General features: G+C 41.6%; 3 protein-coding genes across 3 annotated transcripts; 2 read left to right on the top strand and 1 right to left on the bottom strand.

The window, feature by feature from the left end:
• The first annotated feature begins 427 nt into the window (after nucleotides 1-427).
• Nucleotides 428-5,623, top strand: LOC117446091 (TRIO and F-actin-binding protein-like). Its single transcript, XM_034082094.1, has 11 exons — nucleotides 428-570; nucleotides 786-854; nucleotides 1,204-1,293; nucleotides 1,547-1,641; nucleotides 2,313-2,943; nucleotides 3,273-3,507; nucleotides 3,675-3,786; nucleotides 3,939-4,098; nucleotides 4,259-4,375; nucleotides 5,066-5,152; nucleotides 5,271-5,623. The coding sequence occupies exons 1-11, from the start codon at nucleotides 544-546 to the stop codon at nucleotides 5,415-5,417; spliced, it is 1,770 nt and encodes a 589-aa protein (XP_033937985.1). The 5' UTR covers nucleotides 428-543; the 3' UTR covers nucleotides 5,418-5,623.
• Nucleotides 5,624-5,629: 6 nt separating this feature from the next.
• On the bottom strand, nucleotides 5,630-7,069 carry LOC117446102 (essential MCU regulator, mitochondrial-like). The gene is made up of 3 exons (XM_034082103.2): nucleotides 6,887-7,069; nucleotides 6,045-6,203; nucleotides 5,630-5,851 (listed from the first exon to the last, which is right to left on the bottom strand). The coding sequence occupies exons 1-2, from the start codon at nucleotides 7,040-7,042 to the stop codon at nucleotides 6,066-6,068; spliced, it is 294 nt and encodes a 97-aa protein (XP_033937994.1). The 5' UTR covers nucleotides 7,043-7,069; the 3' UTR covers nucleotides 5,630-5,851; nucleotides 6,045-6,065.
• Nucleotides 7,070-8,016: 947 nt separating this feature from the next.
• LOC117446083 (putative RNA-binding protein Luc7-like 1) lies at nucleotides 8,017-19,446 on the top strand. Its single transcript, XM_034082083.2, has 10 exons — nucleotides 8,017-8,626; nucleotides 9,223-9,317; nucleotides 9,970-10,068; nucleotides 10,733-10,843; nucleotides 10,990-11,133; nucleotides 16,200-16,376; nucleotides 16,547-16,707; nucleotides 16,968-16,997; nucleotides 17,404-17,985; nucleotides 18,382-19,446. The coding sequence occupies exons 1-10, from the start codon at nucleotides 8,566-8,568 to the stop codon at nucleotides 18,626-18,628; spliced, it is 1,707 nt and encodes a 568-aa protein (XP_033937974.1). The 5' UTR covers nucleotides 8,017-8,565; the 3' UTR covers nucleotides 18,629-19,446.
• The last annotated feature ends 271 nt before the right edge of the window (nucleotides 19,447-19,717 follow it).

Here is a 19,717-nt window from a genome sequence, read left to right as displayed (position 1 = left end):
CAAAAGGTTGTTCCAATGCTTTGAATCACTAGTAGTTGATAGTAGTTCAGAAACAGTTACATCACAATAATATTAATGAGAGCCACGTGTGATCTCACATTTATGACTTCCCCATTTTACATAACGGATGTTGTCTCTTTTTTCTCCTCAACACAATGTCTGTACAATATGATGCATGCGTGGTAAGTATTTTATATAGTGCTAACATGCTTTAAAAGTTTCAAATCAGTCTAATAACGTTGCATCAGTTCCTCTTTCTCTGTTTAACAATGACAATCACTGTTTGCAAAAACTACACTTCCTCCTATTTTAACCTTCCCACTCTGCAGTGTGTTTCCCATTTTTGGTGGTTTGTAGTTTTGCCTGCCTCTCAATGCGTGCGTCAGAAATATTTTTTTATCACACTTAGACACGTTTGTCTGCCGCTGACGGTTTCCGCTTCCTCTTGTTCACAATCAACCATGACACAGAAACACTACAGAATGCCTTTAAAGAGCATGCTCTCAATGCTTTCATTACAGGCGATGTAACCTGAAGGGGTGGATGTCAAGCCTGGATGACCATGGCAAGGTAAATGGAAGTTTTTGAAATTGTTACTCTGAACATACTTTTGAAAAGAATCGTGTCATTTTTATTCTAATTCCTGTTGTTAACACACTGTCATAGACCAGACAGACGGTACCAAAAACAAGACTTGACACCTAAACTATTTATAAAGAAAGAAATGTTTTATAGTAATGAAAATGTGATAAATCCATTGGACTTGTTTACTGTGTTTTGCTTAGTGGAGGAAACACTGGTTTGTTCTGGGTGATTCTACGCTGAGGTACTACAGAGACCCGGAGGCTGAGGAGGTAACAGCTGATATGTGACATAAAAGTGATTTCTGAAATGTTTTTGATAGGACTGGGCAATATGGCCAACATGTTCCAAAAAGTCATATGTTGATAATACAATTTAAAAAATATAACTTGTTTATCAATAGTCTACATACCCAAGTAACCTCAGTGTAATATTGCTTTTACATTATATATTTATATTGCCAATTCCTAGATGTATGTTTATTATGGTTAGTTCATTTTGTATCTGCCTACAGGAATTTGAAAAGGTTTGATCCAGATCTGCCATAATAACATGACCAATATTATCAGCCTTCTTAAATGATACTATTAACTATTAATTTGTGTTTTGGGTTACAAACAGTCAGATGATCTGGACGGAGAGATAAACCTGACGTCCTCTGTGAATGTGTCCGACTGCGATGTAGAGAAGAACCATGGACTCCAAATACAAGTGTGTACACCATCAGACAGATAGACAGTCAGACACAAACAACACCTCATATCTACATCAACTACATGTTGGGTTGCTTCCTGTTTAACAGTGTGTGTGTGTGTGTGTGTGTGTGTGTGTGTGTGTGTGTGTGTGTGTGTGTGTGTGTGTGTGTGTGTGTGTGTGTGTGTGTGTGTGTGTGTGTGTGTGTGTGTGTGTGTGTGTGTGTGTGTGTGTGTGTGTGTGTGTGTGTGTGTCTTTTTATCTCCTCCAGACAAAGAGAGCAGTGTTCACTCTCTCTGTTATGACTTCAAGGATACGGCGGAACTGGATAAAGTTACTAAAACAGGCGATCCAGAACAACGCGCAGTGAGTCCGACTTTATACTGAGAGACAGTGGTGAAGTTTTCAGATCCTTGACCAGAGACTTAAATAGCAATACCACACTGATAAAATACTCAGTTACAAGAAAAAGTACTACAATGGAAAAGGTAAAATAGGTGTTATTTGCTAAATGTACTTAAAAGTTCAATCCAAAAGTACTCAAGGCAGATAAAAGTTAACATATTATATATTAAGTAATAAGGTTATTGATGATACCTAAAAATGTAGGCATTATTTCACTTTATAGTTTTTGAATGTTGGAGCTTATTTGAAGAATTGAATATACTGTTTGGGAGCTTCATAACATCTTACATCAATAGCCTCTTACTATAACTATAAGAATGCCCCACTTTACAATATAAATAACTACAATATATAATATACATAACTTGTTAATACAAATAATTAATCAAAAGTAGTGATGCCAACAACAAAACAGGAAGTCTGTCATAGTGAATTCTTGATGGTAATCATGTTTTTCCAGCAAAGATGTGCTAAATCCTGAATCTAATCTGCTCATTGACCTGGAAATTCCTGAACACAGTGAGATCATGCGGACAATGTGATTGGGTGGTCCGCCTGCAGCAAACCCCATCTATCATCTTTCCTCTGATGTGTAACTCTACCTGCCTGTCTTTGCCTCACTCTGAACGCAGCCAATCAGACGACGGCAGAAAGAATGAGAACCCCCTCTCCGGGAGACCGTCGTCATGCCAACCTTCTGCTCAGTTCACCTGCAGGGACTCCGGCTATGAAGCGACCACTTCCACCACCAACGCCAGGGCTGCAAACTCCCATAAGGCCGAGCACCTTCTTGAGACAATAGAGGGGGATCTGGATATTTCTCCATCCAGACAGAGAGAGGAAGGGGAGGGCTGGGACCGAGAACAGGCCAAGCGATTGGAGGAGAGGAACAAGTGGTTTGAGGAGGGGGTCCCCTTCAGTGAGATGAGCAGCAGGTGGGATGCCATGGAGCTCAAAAGGGGGAGTGTACCTGTGCCTGTCATTGAAACCTTGGACTCAGAGGTCAACAGGAAGTGGGTGGAATTAGAAGCGCTGTCATTTAGAGATGCGCAGGCTCTCATTGGAGCCCAGGCTCATCAGTCGAGCACAGCCCAGGCTACACTGACAGTCGTTACCTCCCAGGCGCATCAATCGAGCCCCGAAGAGGCCGAACAGTCAGCCACCAGTTCACAAACTGATATATTGAGCTCAAAGGAGGCTCTTCCATCCATAAATGGAGCCCAAGAAATTCAAACTAATAAAGCAGAAGCGCTACAGAAAGAGGTAAGAAAGTTTCCATCCACCTGCTTTTATGATTATTCACAATATGCGCTTCAAGAACTTGAGTGGAAATGACCAAAACGTTTTAAAATCATGAAATGCAAAAAAGTATGATAACTCTCCCTCACATAAACAATTTAATTATCTTTGAATTAGGTCATCTCGTTGTTCCCCTAGTACCTGATGTTGTCTGACTGTAGAATTGGAGCCGCCTTCTGCTTAACTCCATGAACAACTACTAATATTTGCATAATGGATCAAAGATTCATTAGCATTTGCCAATTTTCCCAAAATTCATCTCAATCTTCTTCTAATACATAATTATCTCACAGGCCCTTTCTCTTCGAGAGCAAGTGGAGAGCATTAAGAGGGAGCGCGCAGCCATGAGGATAGAGGCGGACAGCCCCTGTGGCCCCGGGGCCCCCTGCAGGGCCAGACTTGAAGCCATGGAGGCCGCCCATCAGAAAACACTTCAGGAGTTGCAGGAGAAACATGCGAGGGAGATCAAGGAGCTGGAGGAGCAGAGAGACAGGATGCTGCAGGAGGAGAGCCAGGCGGCCGCTAGAGGTAGGGCAGGAAGTGAAGCAGCGGACAGCTTTATTCAGTATGCTTCCTTTGTTAAATAAATACAACTTCTCAATAATTACTTTTAAAATCATGTTGATACTGCAATCCTAATGTTGTGTGTTGAAGGCAGTTTAAATGACAAGTTAACAAATCATTCATCATCACAGCCATGGAGTCACTGCGAGCTGCTCACAGGGAGGATCTGGAGAGAGCGGTGGAGAAGGCCAGGAGGCTGGCCGGAGGAGCTGCACACATGGATGCTTCACACAGAGGCCACATGTGAGTTTATTATAGTCACTTTGTTATCATGATTAGTGTTCTTCTTCTCACAGGCTCTCGCTGCCGGCTTGAGATGTTCTACACTAGACTGTGACCCCTGCATGACAGTGCATTATAATTTACTCCATAACTTGTGTGTTTGTGTATGTCAGGCCGCAGGCGGACGTTTTGCACGGTGAGTTGGACGTGCTGTCAGAGCATTACTCTCAGAAGTGCTTGGAGCTCAGTCGCACGGAACAGAACGGCCAGGGCCGAGAGATCGAGCTCGGACGCAAGGAAAGAGAGATGGAGCAGCTCAGAAGAGAGAACCAGGTTTACATGCAGGCTACATTTAAATTGTTTCCATAGAATATTATAAGTAATATCAATCAAAATCTCTTTGTTTCTTATTTACAAAGGGTTCAACTAAAAGGAAGCTACTTGTTCACATGACATCCCAATGTAATAATTTGAGATTAAAATCTCTTTTCAGGAGCTTAAGGTCAAACTGGCAGAAGAGATCAGCCGCATGCGCCGTTTCATCACAGGCCAGAGGTCGGACACAACGGTATCTCTTGGCAACACTGAGCGCACTGTGTCAGAAGTAGAGGTATTGATAGCAATACATTTGTGACTAATTTAGATCCTACCTAATGTAAACTCATATAAAAGTAGGTTAAACCTGTATCCTGTGGTTTAAAAGCTGCATTCCAACTCGGCTTGAAGGACTAATGTTGACATGGCTGGCATCATAGGGAAGCACACAAAAATACATTTGACCAATTTGCGTTGGACCTTTGAAAACACTTTAAAGAAAGCAAATTGATTAATGCAATTGTACTGTTTGTCTGGTGTACCCAGTAATGCCTTCCTTCAGCTACATTTCATCCATTCTTTTTTTCTTTTCTGTTGGCCTCATTTGTGTTGAGCATCTGTGGCTGGTCACATTTTATTGCAGCGCATACTGCCATCTACTGCCCGCAATTCAGCAGAACTACTTTTAACTACTGGTGCACTGCTGGGTAGTTTTATCTACAAGTATGCATCAGATTTTATAACATGAACATAGGTCTTGTATGTAAAAGCTGAATATTCCCTCTGAAATGTACTGGAGTGAAGTATAAAAAGTAAAGCTCACAAAGTAAGAAGAAGTAACTTAAAATGGTACTCAAGTGTTTCAACTGTGTGATTTACTTAGTTACAAACCACTACTTTCCAATAAACATTCTGACTTCCAATAAATATGTGAATATTGTATATATTTGTAACTATTATAGCCAAATATCCTTTTGTCTTTCAGACATTACTAAGAGCAAAAGACAATGAGGTGCAGTATCTTAAAAAAGAAATCATCTGTCTGCAGAATGAAGTGCAGTCCCTTACAAAGGTATGTTTCATGATCCAATCTCCAAAATAATAAACTTCTTCATGTTGAACATCGACAACTGTCATACCTGCCTGACTTTGATTTGTCTACCATATTTGTTCCTACCTCCTCTCTTTAGGAGAAAGAAGCATCTTACGAGCGTTATAAGGAGGCCTACGTGGAGCTGAGTGACATGAGGGGTCGCAGCCAGCTGGAGACGGGCTCCCTCAACGAACACTTGAGACTGGCTAACGCTGCACTTCAGGAGGGAGCAAGACAAACTTAAACCATGTGGACAGCTTTTAAAAAACGTACCTTGAAGAACAATGATAACAAGCCAACATACTATATTTACAAAATACCGCAATAAAACCATTACATTGCTATGACTGAATTTGCTGTTGTGAATGGATGGACTTCGAAGAGTCAGAATGAGAACTATTGTGTACTTGGAAACCACTGCCCACAGAATAAAAAAATAACAATTGTTTATCCATATGTTTTTGACTCCCTTTATTGAGTTAACAGAAAAACATGCAAACAAGAGTGAAGGCATAACTGGTAGTTTTGATAGCCTCACATGAAATGAGATTTAAAAAAATAATATGGCGAAAGCAACAAATAGCAGAGGAAAGAGGGTGGAGGTGGAGGGATATATTAGGGTGTGCCCCATCTTCCTTGTGCCGGCTGGTTTGCTCTCAGTCAGTATTGCAAAGCACCCTGTGGATGTAAATGTAAAAATAATTAGCTGCCATGAGCTTTCTATTGTTACCTCATTGTCAATGTTGCAAGTATGCCACAAACTACACCCTTTGACATTTAGTTTACACACCCTTAACACATGGACAAGATTGTGCATGAAACGCCCAAGCTACAGTGAGGTAGGTGTGGTAAATGTACACTTTGATTTTACCTTTTATTGTTTGGAGTTAGCTCAGTCATCGTCATCATCGTCTTCAGGGACGAAGATGTCATGCTCCTCCAGGAGAGCCGCAAAGTTCTTGCTGATCAGAGTTCCAACGTACAAGAAAGGCACCACAACGGCTGTCATGCGAATAAGACCAAATGGTGTCTGGAAACATAAGGAGGTATAGTCAAGTGACATCAAAATTAAGAGTTTATGTAAGACGTCCGGGACACAAGCTATTCTAACAAAACCAATCCCCTCATTCTGCTCTATGGTATTTTGGTCCAGATTTGGGATTATAGACAAGAGTTTATAATGAAAGTCCAACACAAATATCTAATATCTATTCTAGAGTTACAGGTACAAAGGATTGACTAATCACAGGCACAGGATATTGCCTTAAATATGAGCAGATTGTCTAGCAGTTGTGAGACAGTGGGATCTAGTTGTCTCCTCAGTTGTCTCTGGCGATATTCCTTTTAATTTGGCCCTAGGCCTCATGCTTCACTGTACTCGACCTTTCTTGCCTTGACAACATGGCACACTAGATGTGTAGTTCCCATACAACTGAAACACAATATATTATCAGAGGCAAATGGTTACATTTGCACTTTATTTAAATGTCTTACATAATATGTCCATTGAAATGGCTTAACAAATAAGGGGTAATTACTTCCTGAATGCACGTCGTATAAACATGCATTCATTGGCTGACAGGTCAAACTCAGCGTGTGTTCTGTCTTTCAATTTGCTACAACTGCTGTCAATCCAAACTGAAGTCCCGCCTACACTGTCAGTCATATTTTTGCTGGTTTTTCACTCGGTAACCAAAGCAGAATAAAACTCACTTTTTCCGGTTTCGGTAAGATTGCCCCCGACGACGTTGATACTACGGTCCTGCTCTGAGTCGACCTGGATATGTTGGATGTTTTCGAGCCGACGTTGCGGCTAATTTTACCCGCATTTTGGGTGAAAAGTCGCAGCCGCAGTGCACTTGACGCCATTTTCCCCAGTAATGTGATAGATAGGGTGGGACGTTGTGGGCGGGACTTGGTTGACTCTTAGCTACGCGTCTTGACGGTCTTCCTGACCCATGATCTTGACTAGATGTTTAGGAAATCTAATTCAAACAATTCATTATTTTTGTATTCATTTCGTGTGAAGAAGAGGAATGCCTCTTCTGCGTTTGTAAGGTTAAAAAGTGATATTGAATGCGCATGTGACAATATTGTGGGATTTTCAGTTCGATATTAAAACATTTTCTCTTATGATAGGCCTTATATTTTCACAAACAAAAAGTGGGTTCACCTGTATGTTAATTTATTTTATTTTACAAATATTATTTATCAACAACAAATAGAAATAACAGCAAAAGTGAATCATTGTAATCAAAACTAAAATTAAATCAGGTGCGATGAAAATCTTCTACGTTTTTTGTTCTTCATAATAAATATTAAGTGTTGACTTTGTCAGTATAATATAGGTGCCAGTCCATTTAGATGTGTGTATGATGATTTTAATCAATAAATAATCCACCCGAGTAACTAAAGAGAGGTTTTCGACAATTATTGTGTTGGATGTAGGATATTCAAATACTTCCATCATGACTTTACTTCAAGACTCCAAAGGCATATACCGCCATTTCTACTATATTTAAACAACGCATTAGGACATTACATAAAATAACATTATTTAAAACATTAATGTCTTCTGTTTTACGTATACTGCTATTCCTCAGTCCCTGTAATGTGTCAACAATGTGAGATCTATTTTGAGTTGTGATGTTGTTTCTTTTTGGCCATTAGCATTTGTAAATGTAGTAATTAATACATAAAATAAATAAGTAAAACAAAAATTGCAAATACACTATTTTACCATCAACATCTTTCTTATCATAAACATGTTTTTCCAAGAGGCGAAACGTCACCATACCATCGATGTGCGCGAGGCTGACTGCAGCACTTCCTCGAGGCGGGGGGAGGGACTAGAGCGCGCTCCGCGGAGACGCGCACGGGAGGGAAGTGGAAAGGCGGAAGAAAGGACGTTGAATAAACTTGCCAACTTCTAGCCGAGCAGCTAGAAACACAGTCAGAGAACTGTTATGTTACAGAAGAACTGTTTACTTATTTATACACAGATATTCTGTTAGCTCACCCACCGGCCTGTCTGCGCAAAGATATCTGAGCTTTACTCTGCTAACACCGCCACTCACCGACACGGGACTCCAGCAGTTTTCAAACAGACGACCCGGAGCCGTCCCGCGTCACAAAGTCACATTTAGCTGCTGTGAAAGTGTTGTGATAACCGGAACATTGTTATAACGGAAACCACACACAGACACACGCACCCACACACACACACACACATATAAACACACGTACACACCAGCGGGATTCGGGCTGTTCCTCCTCGTGGGGAAAAGTTGTACGAGGGTCGGCGGTCTGTGGTGGAGCCGCGAGGCCTGTAGTCAGGAGGCTGCATGTGTGAAGTGTGTCGCTGCCTGGGAGTTAGCTAAACCTGCAGAAACATGTCGGCCCAGGCTCAGATGAGAGCGATGCTGGACCAGCTCATGGGGACGGGGAGAGACGGTGAGCCGCTGCGGGGTTTCGGATCAGTGTGTTGATGCTAGCATTAGCCGGGGAGCTAACCGATGTCAGTGACAGTGAGGCATGCTCTGCAAACCACGCTAGCTAACATGAGGATAGCTAACCGGCTAGCTACCTGTTGTGTGTCAGTGTGCATGGCAAGTTAGGTTGTTGCTCATATCTTCAACAACAGAGTTAAATCCCAGGTCAAATGTACGGTGTAATGTCTCGAGCGTGTAAAAATAAAAGTCTGTTAAATAGTATACTGTGTAAAATATGTTGTCCTTGTTGATGTTGCAAATGGAGCTGATGTGATTGAAGACACCTTTCAGTCTCGATCTGACAATAGAGTATTATCGTATAGTACAACACACGTTTTAAGAGCTGATCACAGTCAGTGGGCTCTCTTTTTTCCACTAGATGTTTTCCTTTATTCGTCTATATAAGCACCTAACTTTTAGGATTAGCTGTTAACATATGTTTGACTCATTCATTGCGAGTTTTAGATGCTCTACTTATGGTGCTGTGTTGTGGTTTGTGGGCTGACTGAAAACTAAACACGTCTTTTTGCTTTTGTGTTGTTGTTTTTTTTTATAAAGGAGATTCCATGCGGCAGAGAATCAAGTTCTCAGATGAGCGAGTCTGCAAAAGTCACCTCCTGGATTCATGCCCCCATGATATACTGTCTGGCACTGTGAGTATCATGTTAAAACATCTACACAAAGTGCAATATAATAAACACTGTGATGAAAGTATTAGGGCCGCCATTGATATGTGTTCTAATCCAGCTCATTTAACCTAAAATGACACAATGCCTACAAGCTCTACGTGCTGTCTGAGCGTGCACACATGTGACATGTATATTGTGTGAGCAGTGTAGGAGTCATATTTGTATAAAGTCTCATTTAATTTCAGGATCAAGTAGCATGTCATTATAGCACGTAATCATGATTGATGATCACGACTCTGTTCATATGACCTTAATGCCAATGTTTCACTTCATATTGAAGGTCAAAGGCCCCGAAAGTGAAAAGGGAAGAAATCTGCAGTACTAGAAGGTTGTACAATTGGATGTAACTTTTAGCTTGTCCAATATCTTTCTGTACCTTAAACCCTCAAACTTTAAATGAATCGAATGTCAACACAAATGCAGGAGTATAAAGCTAAACAAAATCAGTCTGTGTCAAAGATGTAGCCCTACAGCACTGGGATTCAAAAGTTTTCCCTTATGCGATGCTTTTTTATTTGCTTTAAGACCTCAGGGAATTATCAGCATGAGAAATTTTAGCCAAGTGAAATGACGCGTACAAACACGGTGCATGGCTTTTTCCTTCTGATTTCTGCAGAGAATGGACCTGGGAGAGTGTATGAAGGTCCATGACTTGGCCCTGAGAGCAGACTACGAGATCGCTTCTAAGGAGCAGGAGTACTTCTTTGAACTTGATGTGAGTAATACACACACACACACACACCATAATTTGAAGCTGAAAGCAGCAGTAGTTGATGTCGCAGTTAAAGTTGCTTCCACCCAACACAGTCAATTCCTAGATGCTTTTCCAAAACAGCAGATCATGCTGAAAGCAAAGCTGTCTTACAGTGATTGTAAACTCTGTGGGAGCAGAGTTTTTGTTAAGAAAATTGACACATTTGACTAGTTTAAAGATTAAATGTTGTTTAATGATTCCCAGATTGTACTGTCGTCTGTGACAAACTTATGTTATTTAGCATTACTATTTAAGTAATAAGTGAACAACTCTGGCTTTTTATTTTTGCCTCTTTCATTTACAAGAATGTTAACGTTTGTTTTCTAAGTGCTGTTGTTGAGTTAAGATTGACTGCATAAAAAAATGAAGATAATTAAAAGGAGGACTGGGCAGTGGGAGCACAGCAGATAAACCAGATTGTAATAGCAGGTAGAAACTGTACATATACTATATATAGTCTCAGCTAATAGTACAAATTCTAAAAAGTATTGCTGACTTTTGAATGCAGCATATCCACATTTTCTTTAAAGGAGGTTTTAGGTTACCTAAGTAGAGTTTATTCCATTTTTTTTTTTTACACAAATGAAGACCCATTTATTTAAACAGTATCTGTGTTGTTTCCCAGGCTGCAGAACATCTTCAGTCCTTCATCGCTGACTGCGACCGCAGGACTGAGCTGGCTAAGAAGAGACTAGTGGAGACGCAGGATGAGATCAGCGCTGAAGTGGCTGCAAAGGTGACAAACCCACTGATGACATTGATCATGAGATCTTTATCAGGTCTTTGTGAATGCAGTGCTCTTTGCAATGAGTATCTTTTAAAATTATTTCTCACAACAGCAATTCATTTATTTCTCTGTTTCTCCTGCTGCTATAAAAAAAGGCTGAACGCGTCCACGAGCTGAACGAAGAGATCGGGAAGCTGCTGGCCCGGGCGGAGCAGCTAGGGGGCGAAGGCAACGTAGACGAAGCCCAGGAGGTGCTGGAAATGGTGGAGAAGACCCGCGGCTTAAAGAAAGAAGCAGAGGTCAGAGAGATAATAACTGCTTTATTGTGACTAGTTTATTGCTGTAATTGATTATTAAAAAAGCAATAGCAATTATGCAAAAGGAGAAAAAAATATGTCTCTTTTAAAAAGTAAAGGTTTTTAGAAAAATCTTCATTTAATACCCAGTGCATTTAAGTGCTATATAACATTCTGGTATTAGAAGAAAACATTTTCTGAAATTCAAAAACTATTCAATGAAACAATAATGAATCACTCCTAAAATATGTACTATAACTTAAACAGATCAAACTCTAGCAATGTGTTTACATTTAAAATTGACATTAATTAATAATATGTTAACTTTCTCTGTGTGCTCTCGCTGCACATTGTTGATCTTTCTCTCCATCCTGCTGCGGACTGAAGCTGCATGACTCATCCAAACCCATCAAATCATCTCTGTATAGAAACCCACAGCAGGACTTATATCCACCATTACTCTTTACAGATAAGGGACGTCTGTTATCTTATCAATCATGACATTCTTTCAGCAAAACAAACACGTTCAGTGGACTGTAGGCGTGAATGTGTTTGTCTCTCTCTAATACACACACTCACTATCTTCCTTTCTCCCTCTCGGGAACGTTGTGTCCAGCGGGAATTGCAATAACAACTCTCCAAACAAATAATTGTTTTGGGAGTGGGCAGGGGGCTATGGGGATCTTCCATTCAAAGTGATGTTTAAAACTCAGTTAATGGGGCTCATTCACTTGCGCTTCCACAAACAACAACTAACATAATTATTACTTTCAAATGATGTACATTATTCAAGTTTACATTAACTTTGGATAATAACACGGGAGAAATGAGCGGAAGCGCTCTCTTTTCCTCTCTCCCCCTCCCTCTCTCTCTCTCCTGACAGCCTGTCAGTATCGTCTCATGCAGCTCACTGATCCAGTAATGAGGGACCCGACAGTAGGGATGGGTATCGTTTGAAATGTATCGATTCCGATTCCGGTTCTGCTTATCGATTCCGGTTCTTATTGATTCCCCGTTTCAATTCCAAAATTGTAAAAGAAATAGGTCAAACGTTTAGATCAGTGGTTCTCAACCTGTGGTACTGGTGGTACGCCAGCTCCCGCTAGTGGTACGTGGAGGAATCTGACATATAAAAAATATTATATATATTTTTTACATTATATAAATTGTATTTAAAGGTGGGGTAGGTAATTTTGGAGAAACCAGCTCGAATGAGCTAGAATTTGAAAATACACAACCGGAAAAAATCTAACACAGAGCCCCTCCTCCAACACACACGAACACGCACATGACCAATCAGGGCACGAGATAAGTTGGTGCACAGGTGGAAGGCTGACAGGCAGGTAGGCCATCCAGTTATTTTAGCCGGGCCGGCTAAAATGATTGGTCGTGCTTTGTACAGCGCTACGGCTTCCACAGATGACATTTTTTAATGGGTTTTTTGTCAAAGCATATATATATATATATATATATATATATTCATTGCTATCGGGATGTTAAGAGCATTCCATGGAATATAACAAAAAGTGTATCTCGAGCCGGTTTCTCAAACATACCTACCCCACCTTTAACCTTTACACATAACACAGACATATAAAATACAGGAAGCACAACTAAGTAAACAAAAAGATGAAAAGCAGTATATTGACACATATTGTGCACATTTGGGACATTAAGGTACACTACTTATTACTGCAAGAGCAGTAAGGACCTCAGACACCTTCAATTTAAAACAGGTTATAGGGACAAGTGATCAGTTTGAGGCTTGATTGAATAACATTAATTACAAAATAAATCATACTATCAAGCTTATTTTCATTCGTTTCAGTATTTTTGAGATAATTGAAACTGGTTTAAATTAGTTCTAATAGGCTATTGTTGTTTTTAGATTTAGAAACGAAAACATTTTTTTTTTTTTATTTCTGGCGTTGCTAATTACGACCTTACTACCCGCGAACGTTGCAAGCAAGTTAAAGAAAGAAGAAAGCTGAATGATGTTAAAAACGTGGCTCAAAACATGAGGTATTCAGAAGAGGTACAGAGGAGAATATTACAAGCGAAAGTGAACAAGTGAATGAGGAGGAGGACAGTCATCAACCGAGCACAAGCGCAGGCTCCGCCAGCAACGCAAAAGTGATATGCACAGCCACAACGCTGTGATGGAGGAGAGAAGTGAGGCATTTGCTCAAAGAATGGAGAGAAGGCTGTGACCGAGGTCAAAAGCTGAAAAAGCACACACTTGTCCTTAATTGTTATCTTTTTTCTTTTCTTTTTTACTTTGCCACCACAGAAATGGCAATAGCAAACATCAGCAGACTGAAGATGAGCTATTAGCCCTTAGGCTCATCTGCTCCTGGAGGCTTCATTATTATTGTGGAACTGAATTCCCAATAGGACATTTTCTATTATGATGTGGGTTGTTGCAGGAGGCCTACATGACATGTGTGTACAGTTGACATTTGTTGTGTGAGAATAAGTTATTATTTTGTTCTTTATATTCTCACTTGTGGTGTGAGAGAGAGAGAGAGAGAACAATAAATAATGTTATTATGAATACATTTGCCTCCTAGTCCTGCATGAACTGTGCATAGACTGTATTTTAACATTGGTCATATGGTGGTACTTGGAGAGCCAACTATTTTCTCAGGTGGTACTTGGTGTTAAAAGGTTGAGAACCACTGGTTTAGATAATAAAAATATCTTTATTCTTTTAAGCTTTAACTGACATTTTTCCAAATAAAAAATATACATGCAATACAAATGTATTGCACAAAAGCTGTGCTTTATTTTAACTGAGCTATGCCTGTGGCAAGCTGTTAACAGGCATTACACTGTGCCTTGTCTTTTTATGTTTTAGTGTAGTGGAGCCTCACTTTAGAGAGTTTACCGCGATCCATCTTTGGTGTTATGATGTGACTGAGCTCGTGAACTGTCTACGGGAGGGCGGGGAGCCTCGCTGTCAGTGCAACTTACATGATGCCATTTAAAAAATTAAAAAATAATGGCGGTGCCAGCCGTCAGCGTACCGAGCCGGCCCGCTAACGACCGGCCGTTCTGTGATTCTCCAGAACACACAGATGGCCAGTCCACCCTTACCCTGTATTCCACCGCGGTGCAGACGGCCCGGTGGAATACAGGGTCTACCGCGTTTAGGAACCGTTAAGCATAACCAAAATTGTGTATTTTGTATGGGTACCCGGTACCGGGCATTTTCTTATCGGTTCTCATCTGGAACCGAGTTTCGGTTCCCAACCCTACCCGACAGTGAAGAATAAATATAATTAGTTTAGCTTGTTCCAGAGGTAGATAAAATAGCTAATTGTGTAAGGTCTAACTCTTATGGCGCATTTCCACTACAGCGCGGAGCTCGCTTTAAGCGTGCCGTTCCCGGCCTGTTTTTGGTTGCGTTTCCACTTGGCGTAGTTCCGGTTAGCGGGTACTATTTCACAGTTTTTCTGGCCCCATAAAATCGAGGTTCTTTCCGGGCCAACAACCAGGCTGAGTCGGGCTGAGTATGCTAAACTAGAGAGATAATCGCTGGCAAGGGGGCTCCAACTACAATAAAATTAACATATTTGACCGTGATTTAATTGTAATACACGTTTCAAAATTATGCCGAAGTAACAACATACTGATACCGGTTACTAAAAACCATGAATTAATGCTTTGACAAGTCTGCAGACAGACGGCAGTTGAAAAACCTTTTTAAAATGCTTGTTTTCTGAATGGAGATCGGCTATGCTAACTTTGTATATGCTCCGACCGTCCACACTCACAACAACGGCCTATACAGACATAAATAAACCAGCGACTGTATTCGCCATGACACAGGCAGTCTGTGGTTTGTACTTGTTTAACTTTTGTCTAGTTTCTGAACAGATATGAGGAGCTGTGAGCTCTGAGTGCTGATGTTATTTTTCTGTGGTTCTCATTGAAGATGACGTCACGGCTCCGCCTACACTAATAATAATACATTACATTTATAAAGCGCTTTTCCTGGTGCTCAAAGCGCTTACAAGCAAGTGAAACAAAATAACAACAAAAGTAGAAAGTGCTAAGCTAGGAGGAATAAGGGCAAGGGGTTAGTTGATTAGGAGTTGAAGGCAAGAGTGAAAAGGTGAGTTTTGAGGAATTGTTTGAATGATGTGAGAGTGTTGGCGGATCTGATGTGGCTGGGGAGGGAGTTCCAGAGTGTGACACTGCGTTACTATAGTTACTGCCCCAGCTACTAAACTGTAATGGAAACGCAGCATTAAGTGAGCCAGTCCTAACAAGGCCTAACGAGGCCTAGCCATACCGAGCGAGGCCCTGTAGTGGAAATGCGCCATTAGTGTGTGTTTTGCTCCGCTCACCGGTCCGTCACAGCGAGTGGAGCTGCAGGATTTCTGCTTCACACACGTTGCATACCGCTATTTTACTGTCATTTTCGGACACCATAAAATACTGCCAGACCCGTGAAGCCATTTTGGCGAGCTTGTCTTGCCGCGCACAGAGAAAAGTGTCATGTATTTTACGTCATGCGATCGGGTCTCGCGATCGGGTCTCGCGATCGGGTCTCGCGATCGGGTCTCGCGATCGGGTCTCGCGATCGGGTCTCGCGATCGGGTCTCGCGATCGGGTCTCGCGATAGGCATTTTTAGAGAGCACCGATCGATCAGCAGAGAGTGAGTATCGGCCGGTCGATCGGAGCATCCCTACTTATCAGTTGTTCTCTCAAAAGGAATCTTTGCACCATTAGTGCCAACAGGAGTGAGCTCCGGTGAGACTGAGAGGCGCAGGTTAAACAATGATTTTTAGTCTTAAGTGACCCGTTGTCACATTTTTTTACTAAACGGTAACCTCAAATAGGTTTCCGAAAATTGGTAACTCCAGAAATCAATGTTTTTAGTTGTAAAGGAGTGACTTTTTAATACGTGTCATATACCACAACAAAGCTTACAATGAAGTCCATTCTTTATAATGCAGGCATGATGAAATACAAATTAAAATCTCTAGTGTCTTTATGCTGGGTCTTTTGTTAGATTATTCTTTTCTATGCTCCCCAGTCTCACAATGTTTTGTTGTTTCAGGATGTCTACAGAAACTCGATGCCAGCCTCCAGCTTTCAACAACAGAAACTCAGGGTGTGCGAGGTGTGCTCTGCGTACCTCGGTCTTCACGACAACGATCGTCGTCTAGCTGACCACTTTGGGGGCAAACTGCACATCGGCTTCATAGAAATCCGTGAGAAGCTTGAAAAGCTTAGGGTAAGGGCACTGGAGCTAGCATGCATATGACTACTTATCTAACCCACTTGATTTTTTTTAAATAAGAACCCTCAGTTATGTTACATTGTTTGTGTTATAGCTAACATAGAACATCATTAGCTGCTGGTATTCATTTTATGTATGTGCTATTTTTTTTTGTTTAATTCCAGAAAGCCGTAATAGAGAAACAAGAAAGAATGCGAACAAGAAGACGAGAGGAACGTGAAAAAGATGACGAAAAAGAGCGGGAGTGGGAGGTGGAGCGGGAAAAAGAGCGGGAGCAGGAACGAGAGCAAACCTGGGAGAGAGAAAGGGAGAAGGAGCGGAGAAGGTGCGAAAAACGTCCAATGTTGCTGCTTACTGGAGTCGTCATGGCATGAAATTGACACTATGATAATCGTCTCAGAAAAAAAGAAAATCAGGAATTATTATTATCATTACTGTCATCAGTTAAATGATCTTTTACGGAATTTAAAAACAAATGCAGAAACCTTTTATATTAATTGGTGTTGTGTTACAACCATATAGCTTAGACATAAACTGTTCAGTGTCAGCTGGAAACTAACTGATTTGTTTTCCTATCCGTCTTAGGTCGAGATCTAGAAGTGGAGAACGCTACAGGTATGTCTATTTGTACCACAATCAATAATACACATTTTAAAAACGTATAAAGTGATCAGTACACAGTTCAGAGGTTGACACGGATCTGATGCATGAGGTGTAACGGCACACATATCAAAGTTTGAGCAGGATTGTTGGACATGAAAGAAATACATTTCTGGGTTTCCTTCTCTGACATTAAGACCACAATGGCCACGAACAAAATACAAACATAATCATTGTTAAATTAATAGAAGTGCTATCGTGTCTTGACTCCAGCTATTGTGAAGGCCAGAATCAACCAACTTAATTAAAATCAAGAGGAGATCTATCGGGATGCTTTTATCTGAGAATCGATAGCTTACGGCAATTTATGTTTTTTTTGTTTGTTTTACATCAGTTTTATTAATCGAAATATTTTTTCCAGGGACGGGGGAACTTCGTCCTCACACCATTCAAGACGCCACCGCTCCTCTCGCTCCAGAGAAGAAGCTGGAGAGCGGGCCGTGGATCGCAGTGGAGAGCGGGCCGTTGATCGGAGTGGAGAGCGGGCCGTGGATCGCAGTGGAGAGCGGGCCGTGGATCGCAGTGGAGAGCGGGCCGTGGATCGCAGTGGAGAGCGGGCCGTGGATCGCAGTGGAGAGCGGGCCGTGGATCGCAGTGGAGAGCGGGCCGTGGATCGCAGTGGAGAGCGGGCCGTGGATCGCAGTGGAGAGCGGGCCGTGGATCGCAGTGGAGAGCGGGCCGTGGATCGCAGTGGAGAGCGGGCCGGGGAACGGAGTGGAGAGCGGGCCGTGGAGCGCAGTGGAGAGCGGGCCGTGGATCGCAGTGGAGAGCGGGCCGTGGATCGCAGTGGAGAGCGGGCCGTGGATCGCAGTGGAGAGCGGGCCGTGGATCGCAGTGGAGAGCGGGCCGGGGAACGGAGTGGCGATCGGGATCGAGAGAGGAAACATCGACACAAAGAGCGGCATCGCTCACGCTCCCACTCTCACAGGAGCAAAAGGAAGAGGTGTGGCTTTTTATTCATCACTGAAACTTAAATAAAGCATCACCAGGTTAGGACCTACTTAACTAACGGTAAATGGACTGTCTTTTATGTAGAGCTGTCTCCGGTCTTTATGACCCATCAAAGTGCTTTACATTTAAAAGTCATCATTCACGCCCTCATTTTTACCTAATTCCAATTCATTTTTATTTAAATATAGAATGGAACAACTGTCACAAAACACATTTTCTCTTGGATAAATAAAGAGTTTGATTATGATTCTGATGTAACGAGTGATAGCAGACGTCATGTCGTATAGTTGTCTTCCCTCGGATGAAAATACATATTTCAATTTTAATTTTGAAAACATGAATTATTTTCTTGAGGTTGATCAATCTGCGGCTGTTGGTTTCTCCTCAGGTCCTCCAGAGAAAGGTCATCTCACACTCGCGACGGAGAGCCCTCGCCGTCCCAGGACAAGGGGAGAGTGGGTGCAGCGGTGGAGGGTTGGCGTGAGGACAAGGCAGAGAGCGGCGAGTGGGAAGACAGGGAGAAGTCCCCCCCCACCGTAGACACAGCCAGGAACGAGAGGGAACGAGAGAGATCCCTGTCCTTAGAACGGGACCGGCGTTCCAGCTCCGAGGAGCGAGAGTCCGGCGAAATATGAACAGGAAGCCTCCAATGTCTTTGATTTGGATACATAATTACTGAAAAGAGCATGGAGAGATGAGTGAATGTGTGTTCATGTTAAAAGTGGGACATTAGCCGGGGTGGATGGTGGAAACTTTACATGGGAATGAGGGAACAACTTCAGCGGTGGTGGTCAACGAGACATTTAAATCCAACTTTTATAAGACTGAGTGAGGCTGGTGTGACCCGGAAGCAGACATTTTTTTTATGCCATCTTGTCGATCTTATGTACAGTTATTTTGACAGAGTGAAGAGACAGCAGTCATACTTTGAGTCTGTTTTTATTTTACACTCATGAGGTGCTGTTATTTTTGTATTATTAGTTAGTACTTCGATGTTGACTATGTTTTTTTCCTGTTCCTTTAGGAATCAGTTTCAGTAGCTGTGGTTTCCTTTACACGGGGTGACCTCATTAGCGTGGCCTCCCTCAGTAATGTTTTAAATGAGCTGTGAATGACTGAAGGCTCCTCTGATGTTTGTTTTATTCGCTGCCTTCAAGCCATAACAATCTCATTTGGGAAATCCGACACACATCACCAAGAATGCATTTAACTTGCTGTGATAAGCCGTGCTTTGAAAACGAACTCACTTGTCCCCACTGAAAGAATAATCCAAATATTTCCGCTCAGTTCCTGACTTGTGAATGCATAAACATGATGTGCATATTTGCAGACTGACACTTAAAGGCCCAGGGACTTGTGTCCTGTTTGCTGTGATACAACCTGGAGGTATATGGGGAATTAATCTACTTTGCTGTGCCACCATTATGAAAATAAAATGTTCTGCTTCTATTCACATTTCTTTTCATATCATTTTTTAATGTTCAGTATGTGTTTTGGGGGTTTTAACTAAATGATTTGGTTTTACCATTTATAAATAGTGTAAAAAACCTAATTAAATATATATTATATATCTGAGAAGGTTCATGGGTCAGGATGATTTCATTAGTGTAGTGGTAGAAGTATTCAGATCTTGTAGCTAAAAGTATAAATCTGTTATAAATATAAGTTATTTATTTGAAAAAAATGTTTTTTGTCAATTGTATTGAACATGTCGGAAACAAAAC

Source organism: Pseudochaenichthys georgianus, chromosome 1, assembly GCF_902827115.2.
Source record: "Pseudochaenichthys georgianus chromosome 1, fPseGeo1.2, whole genome shotgun sequence".
In the NCBI taxonomy this organism is placed as follows: Eukaryota; Metazoa; Chordata; class Actinopteri; order Perciformes; family Channichthyidae; genus Pseudochaenichthys; species Pseudochaenichthys georgianus.
Note: the sequence above shows the minus strand (reverse complement) of the source record. Positions and strands in the feature narration are given on the sequence as shown.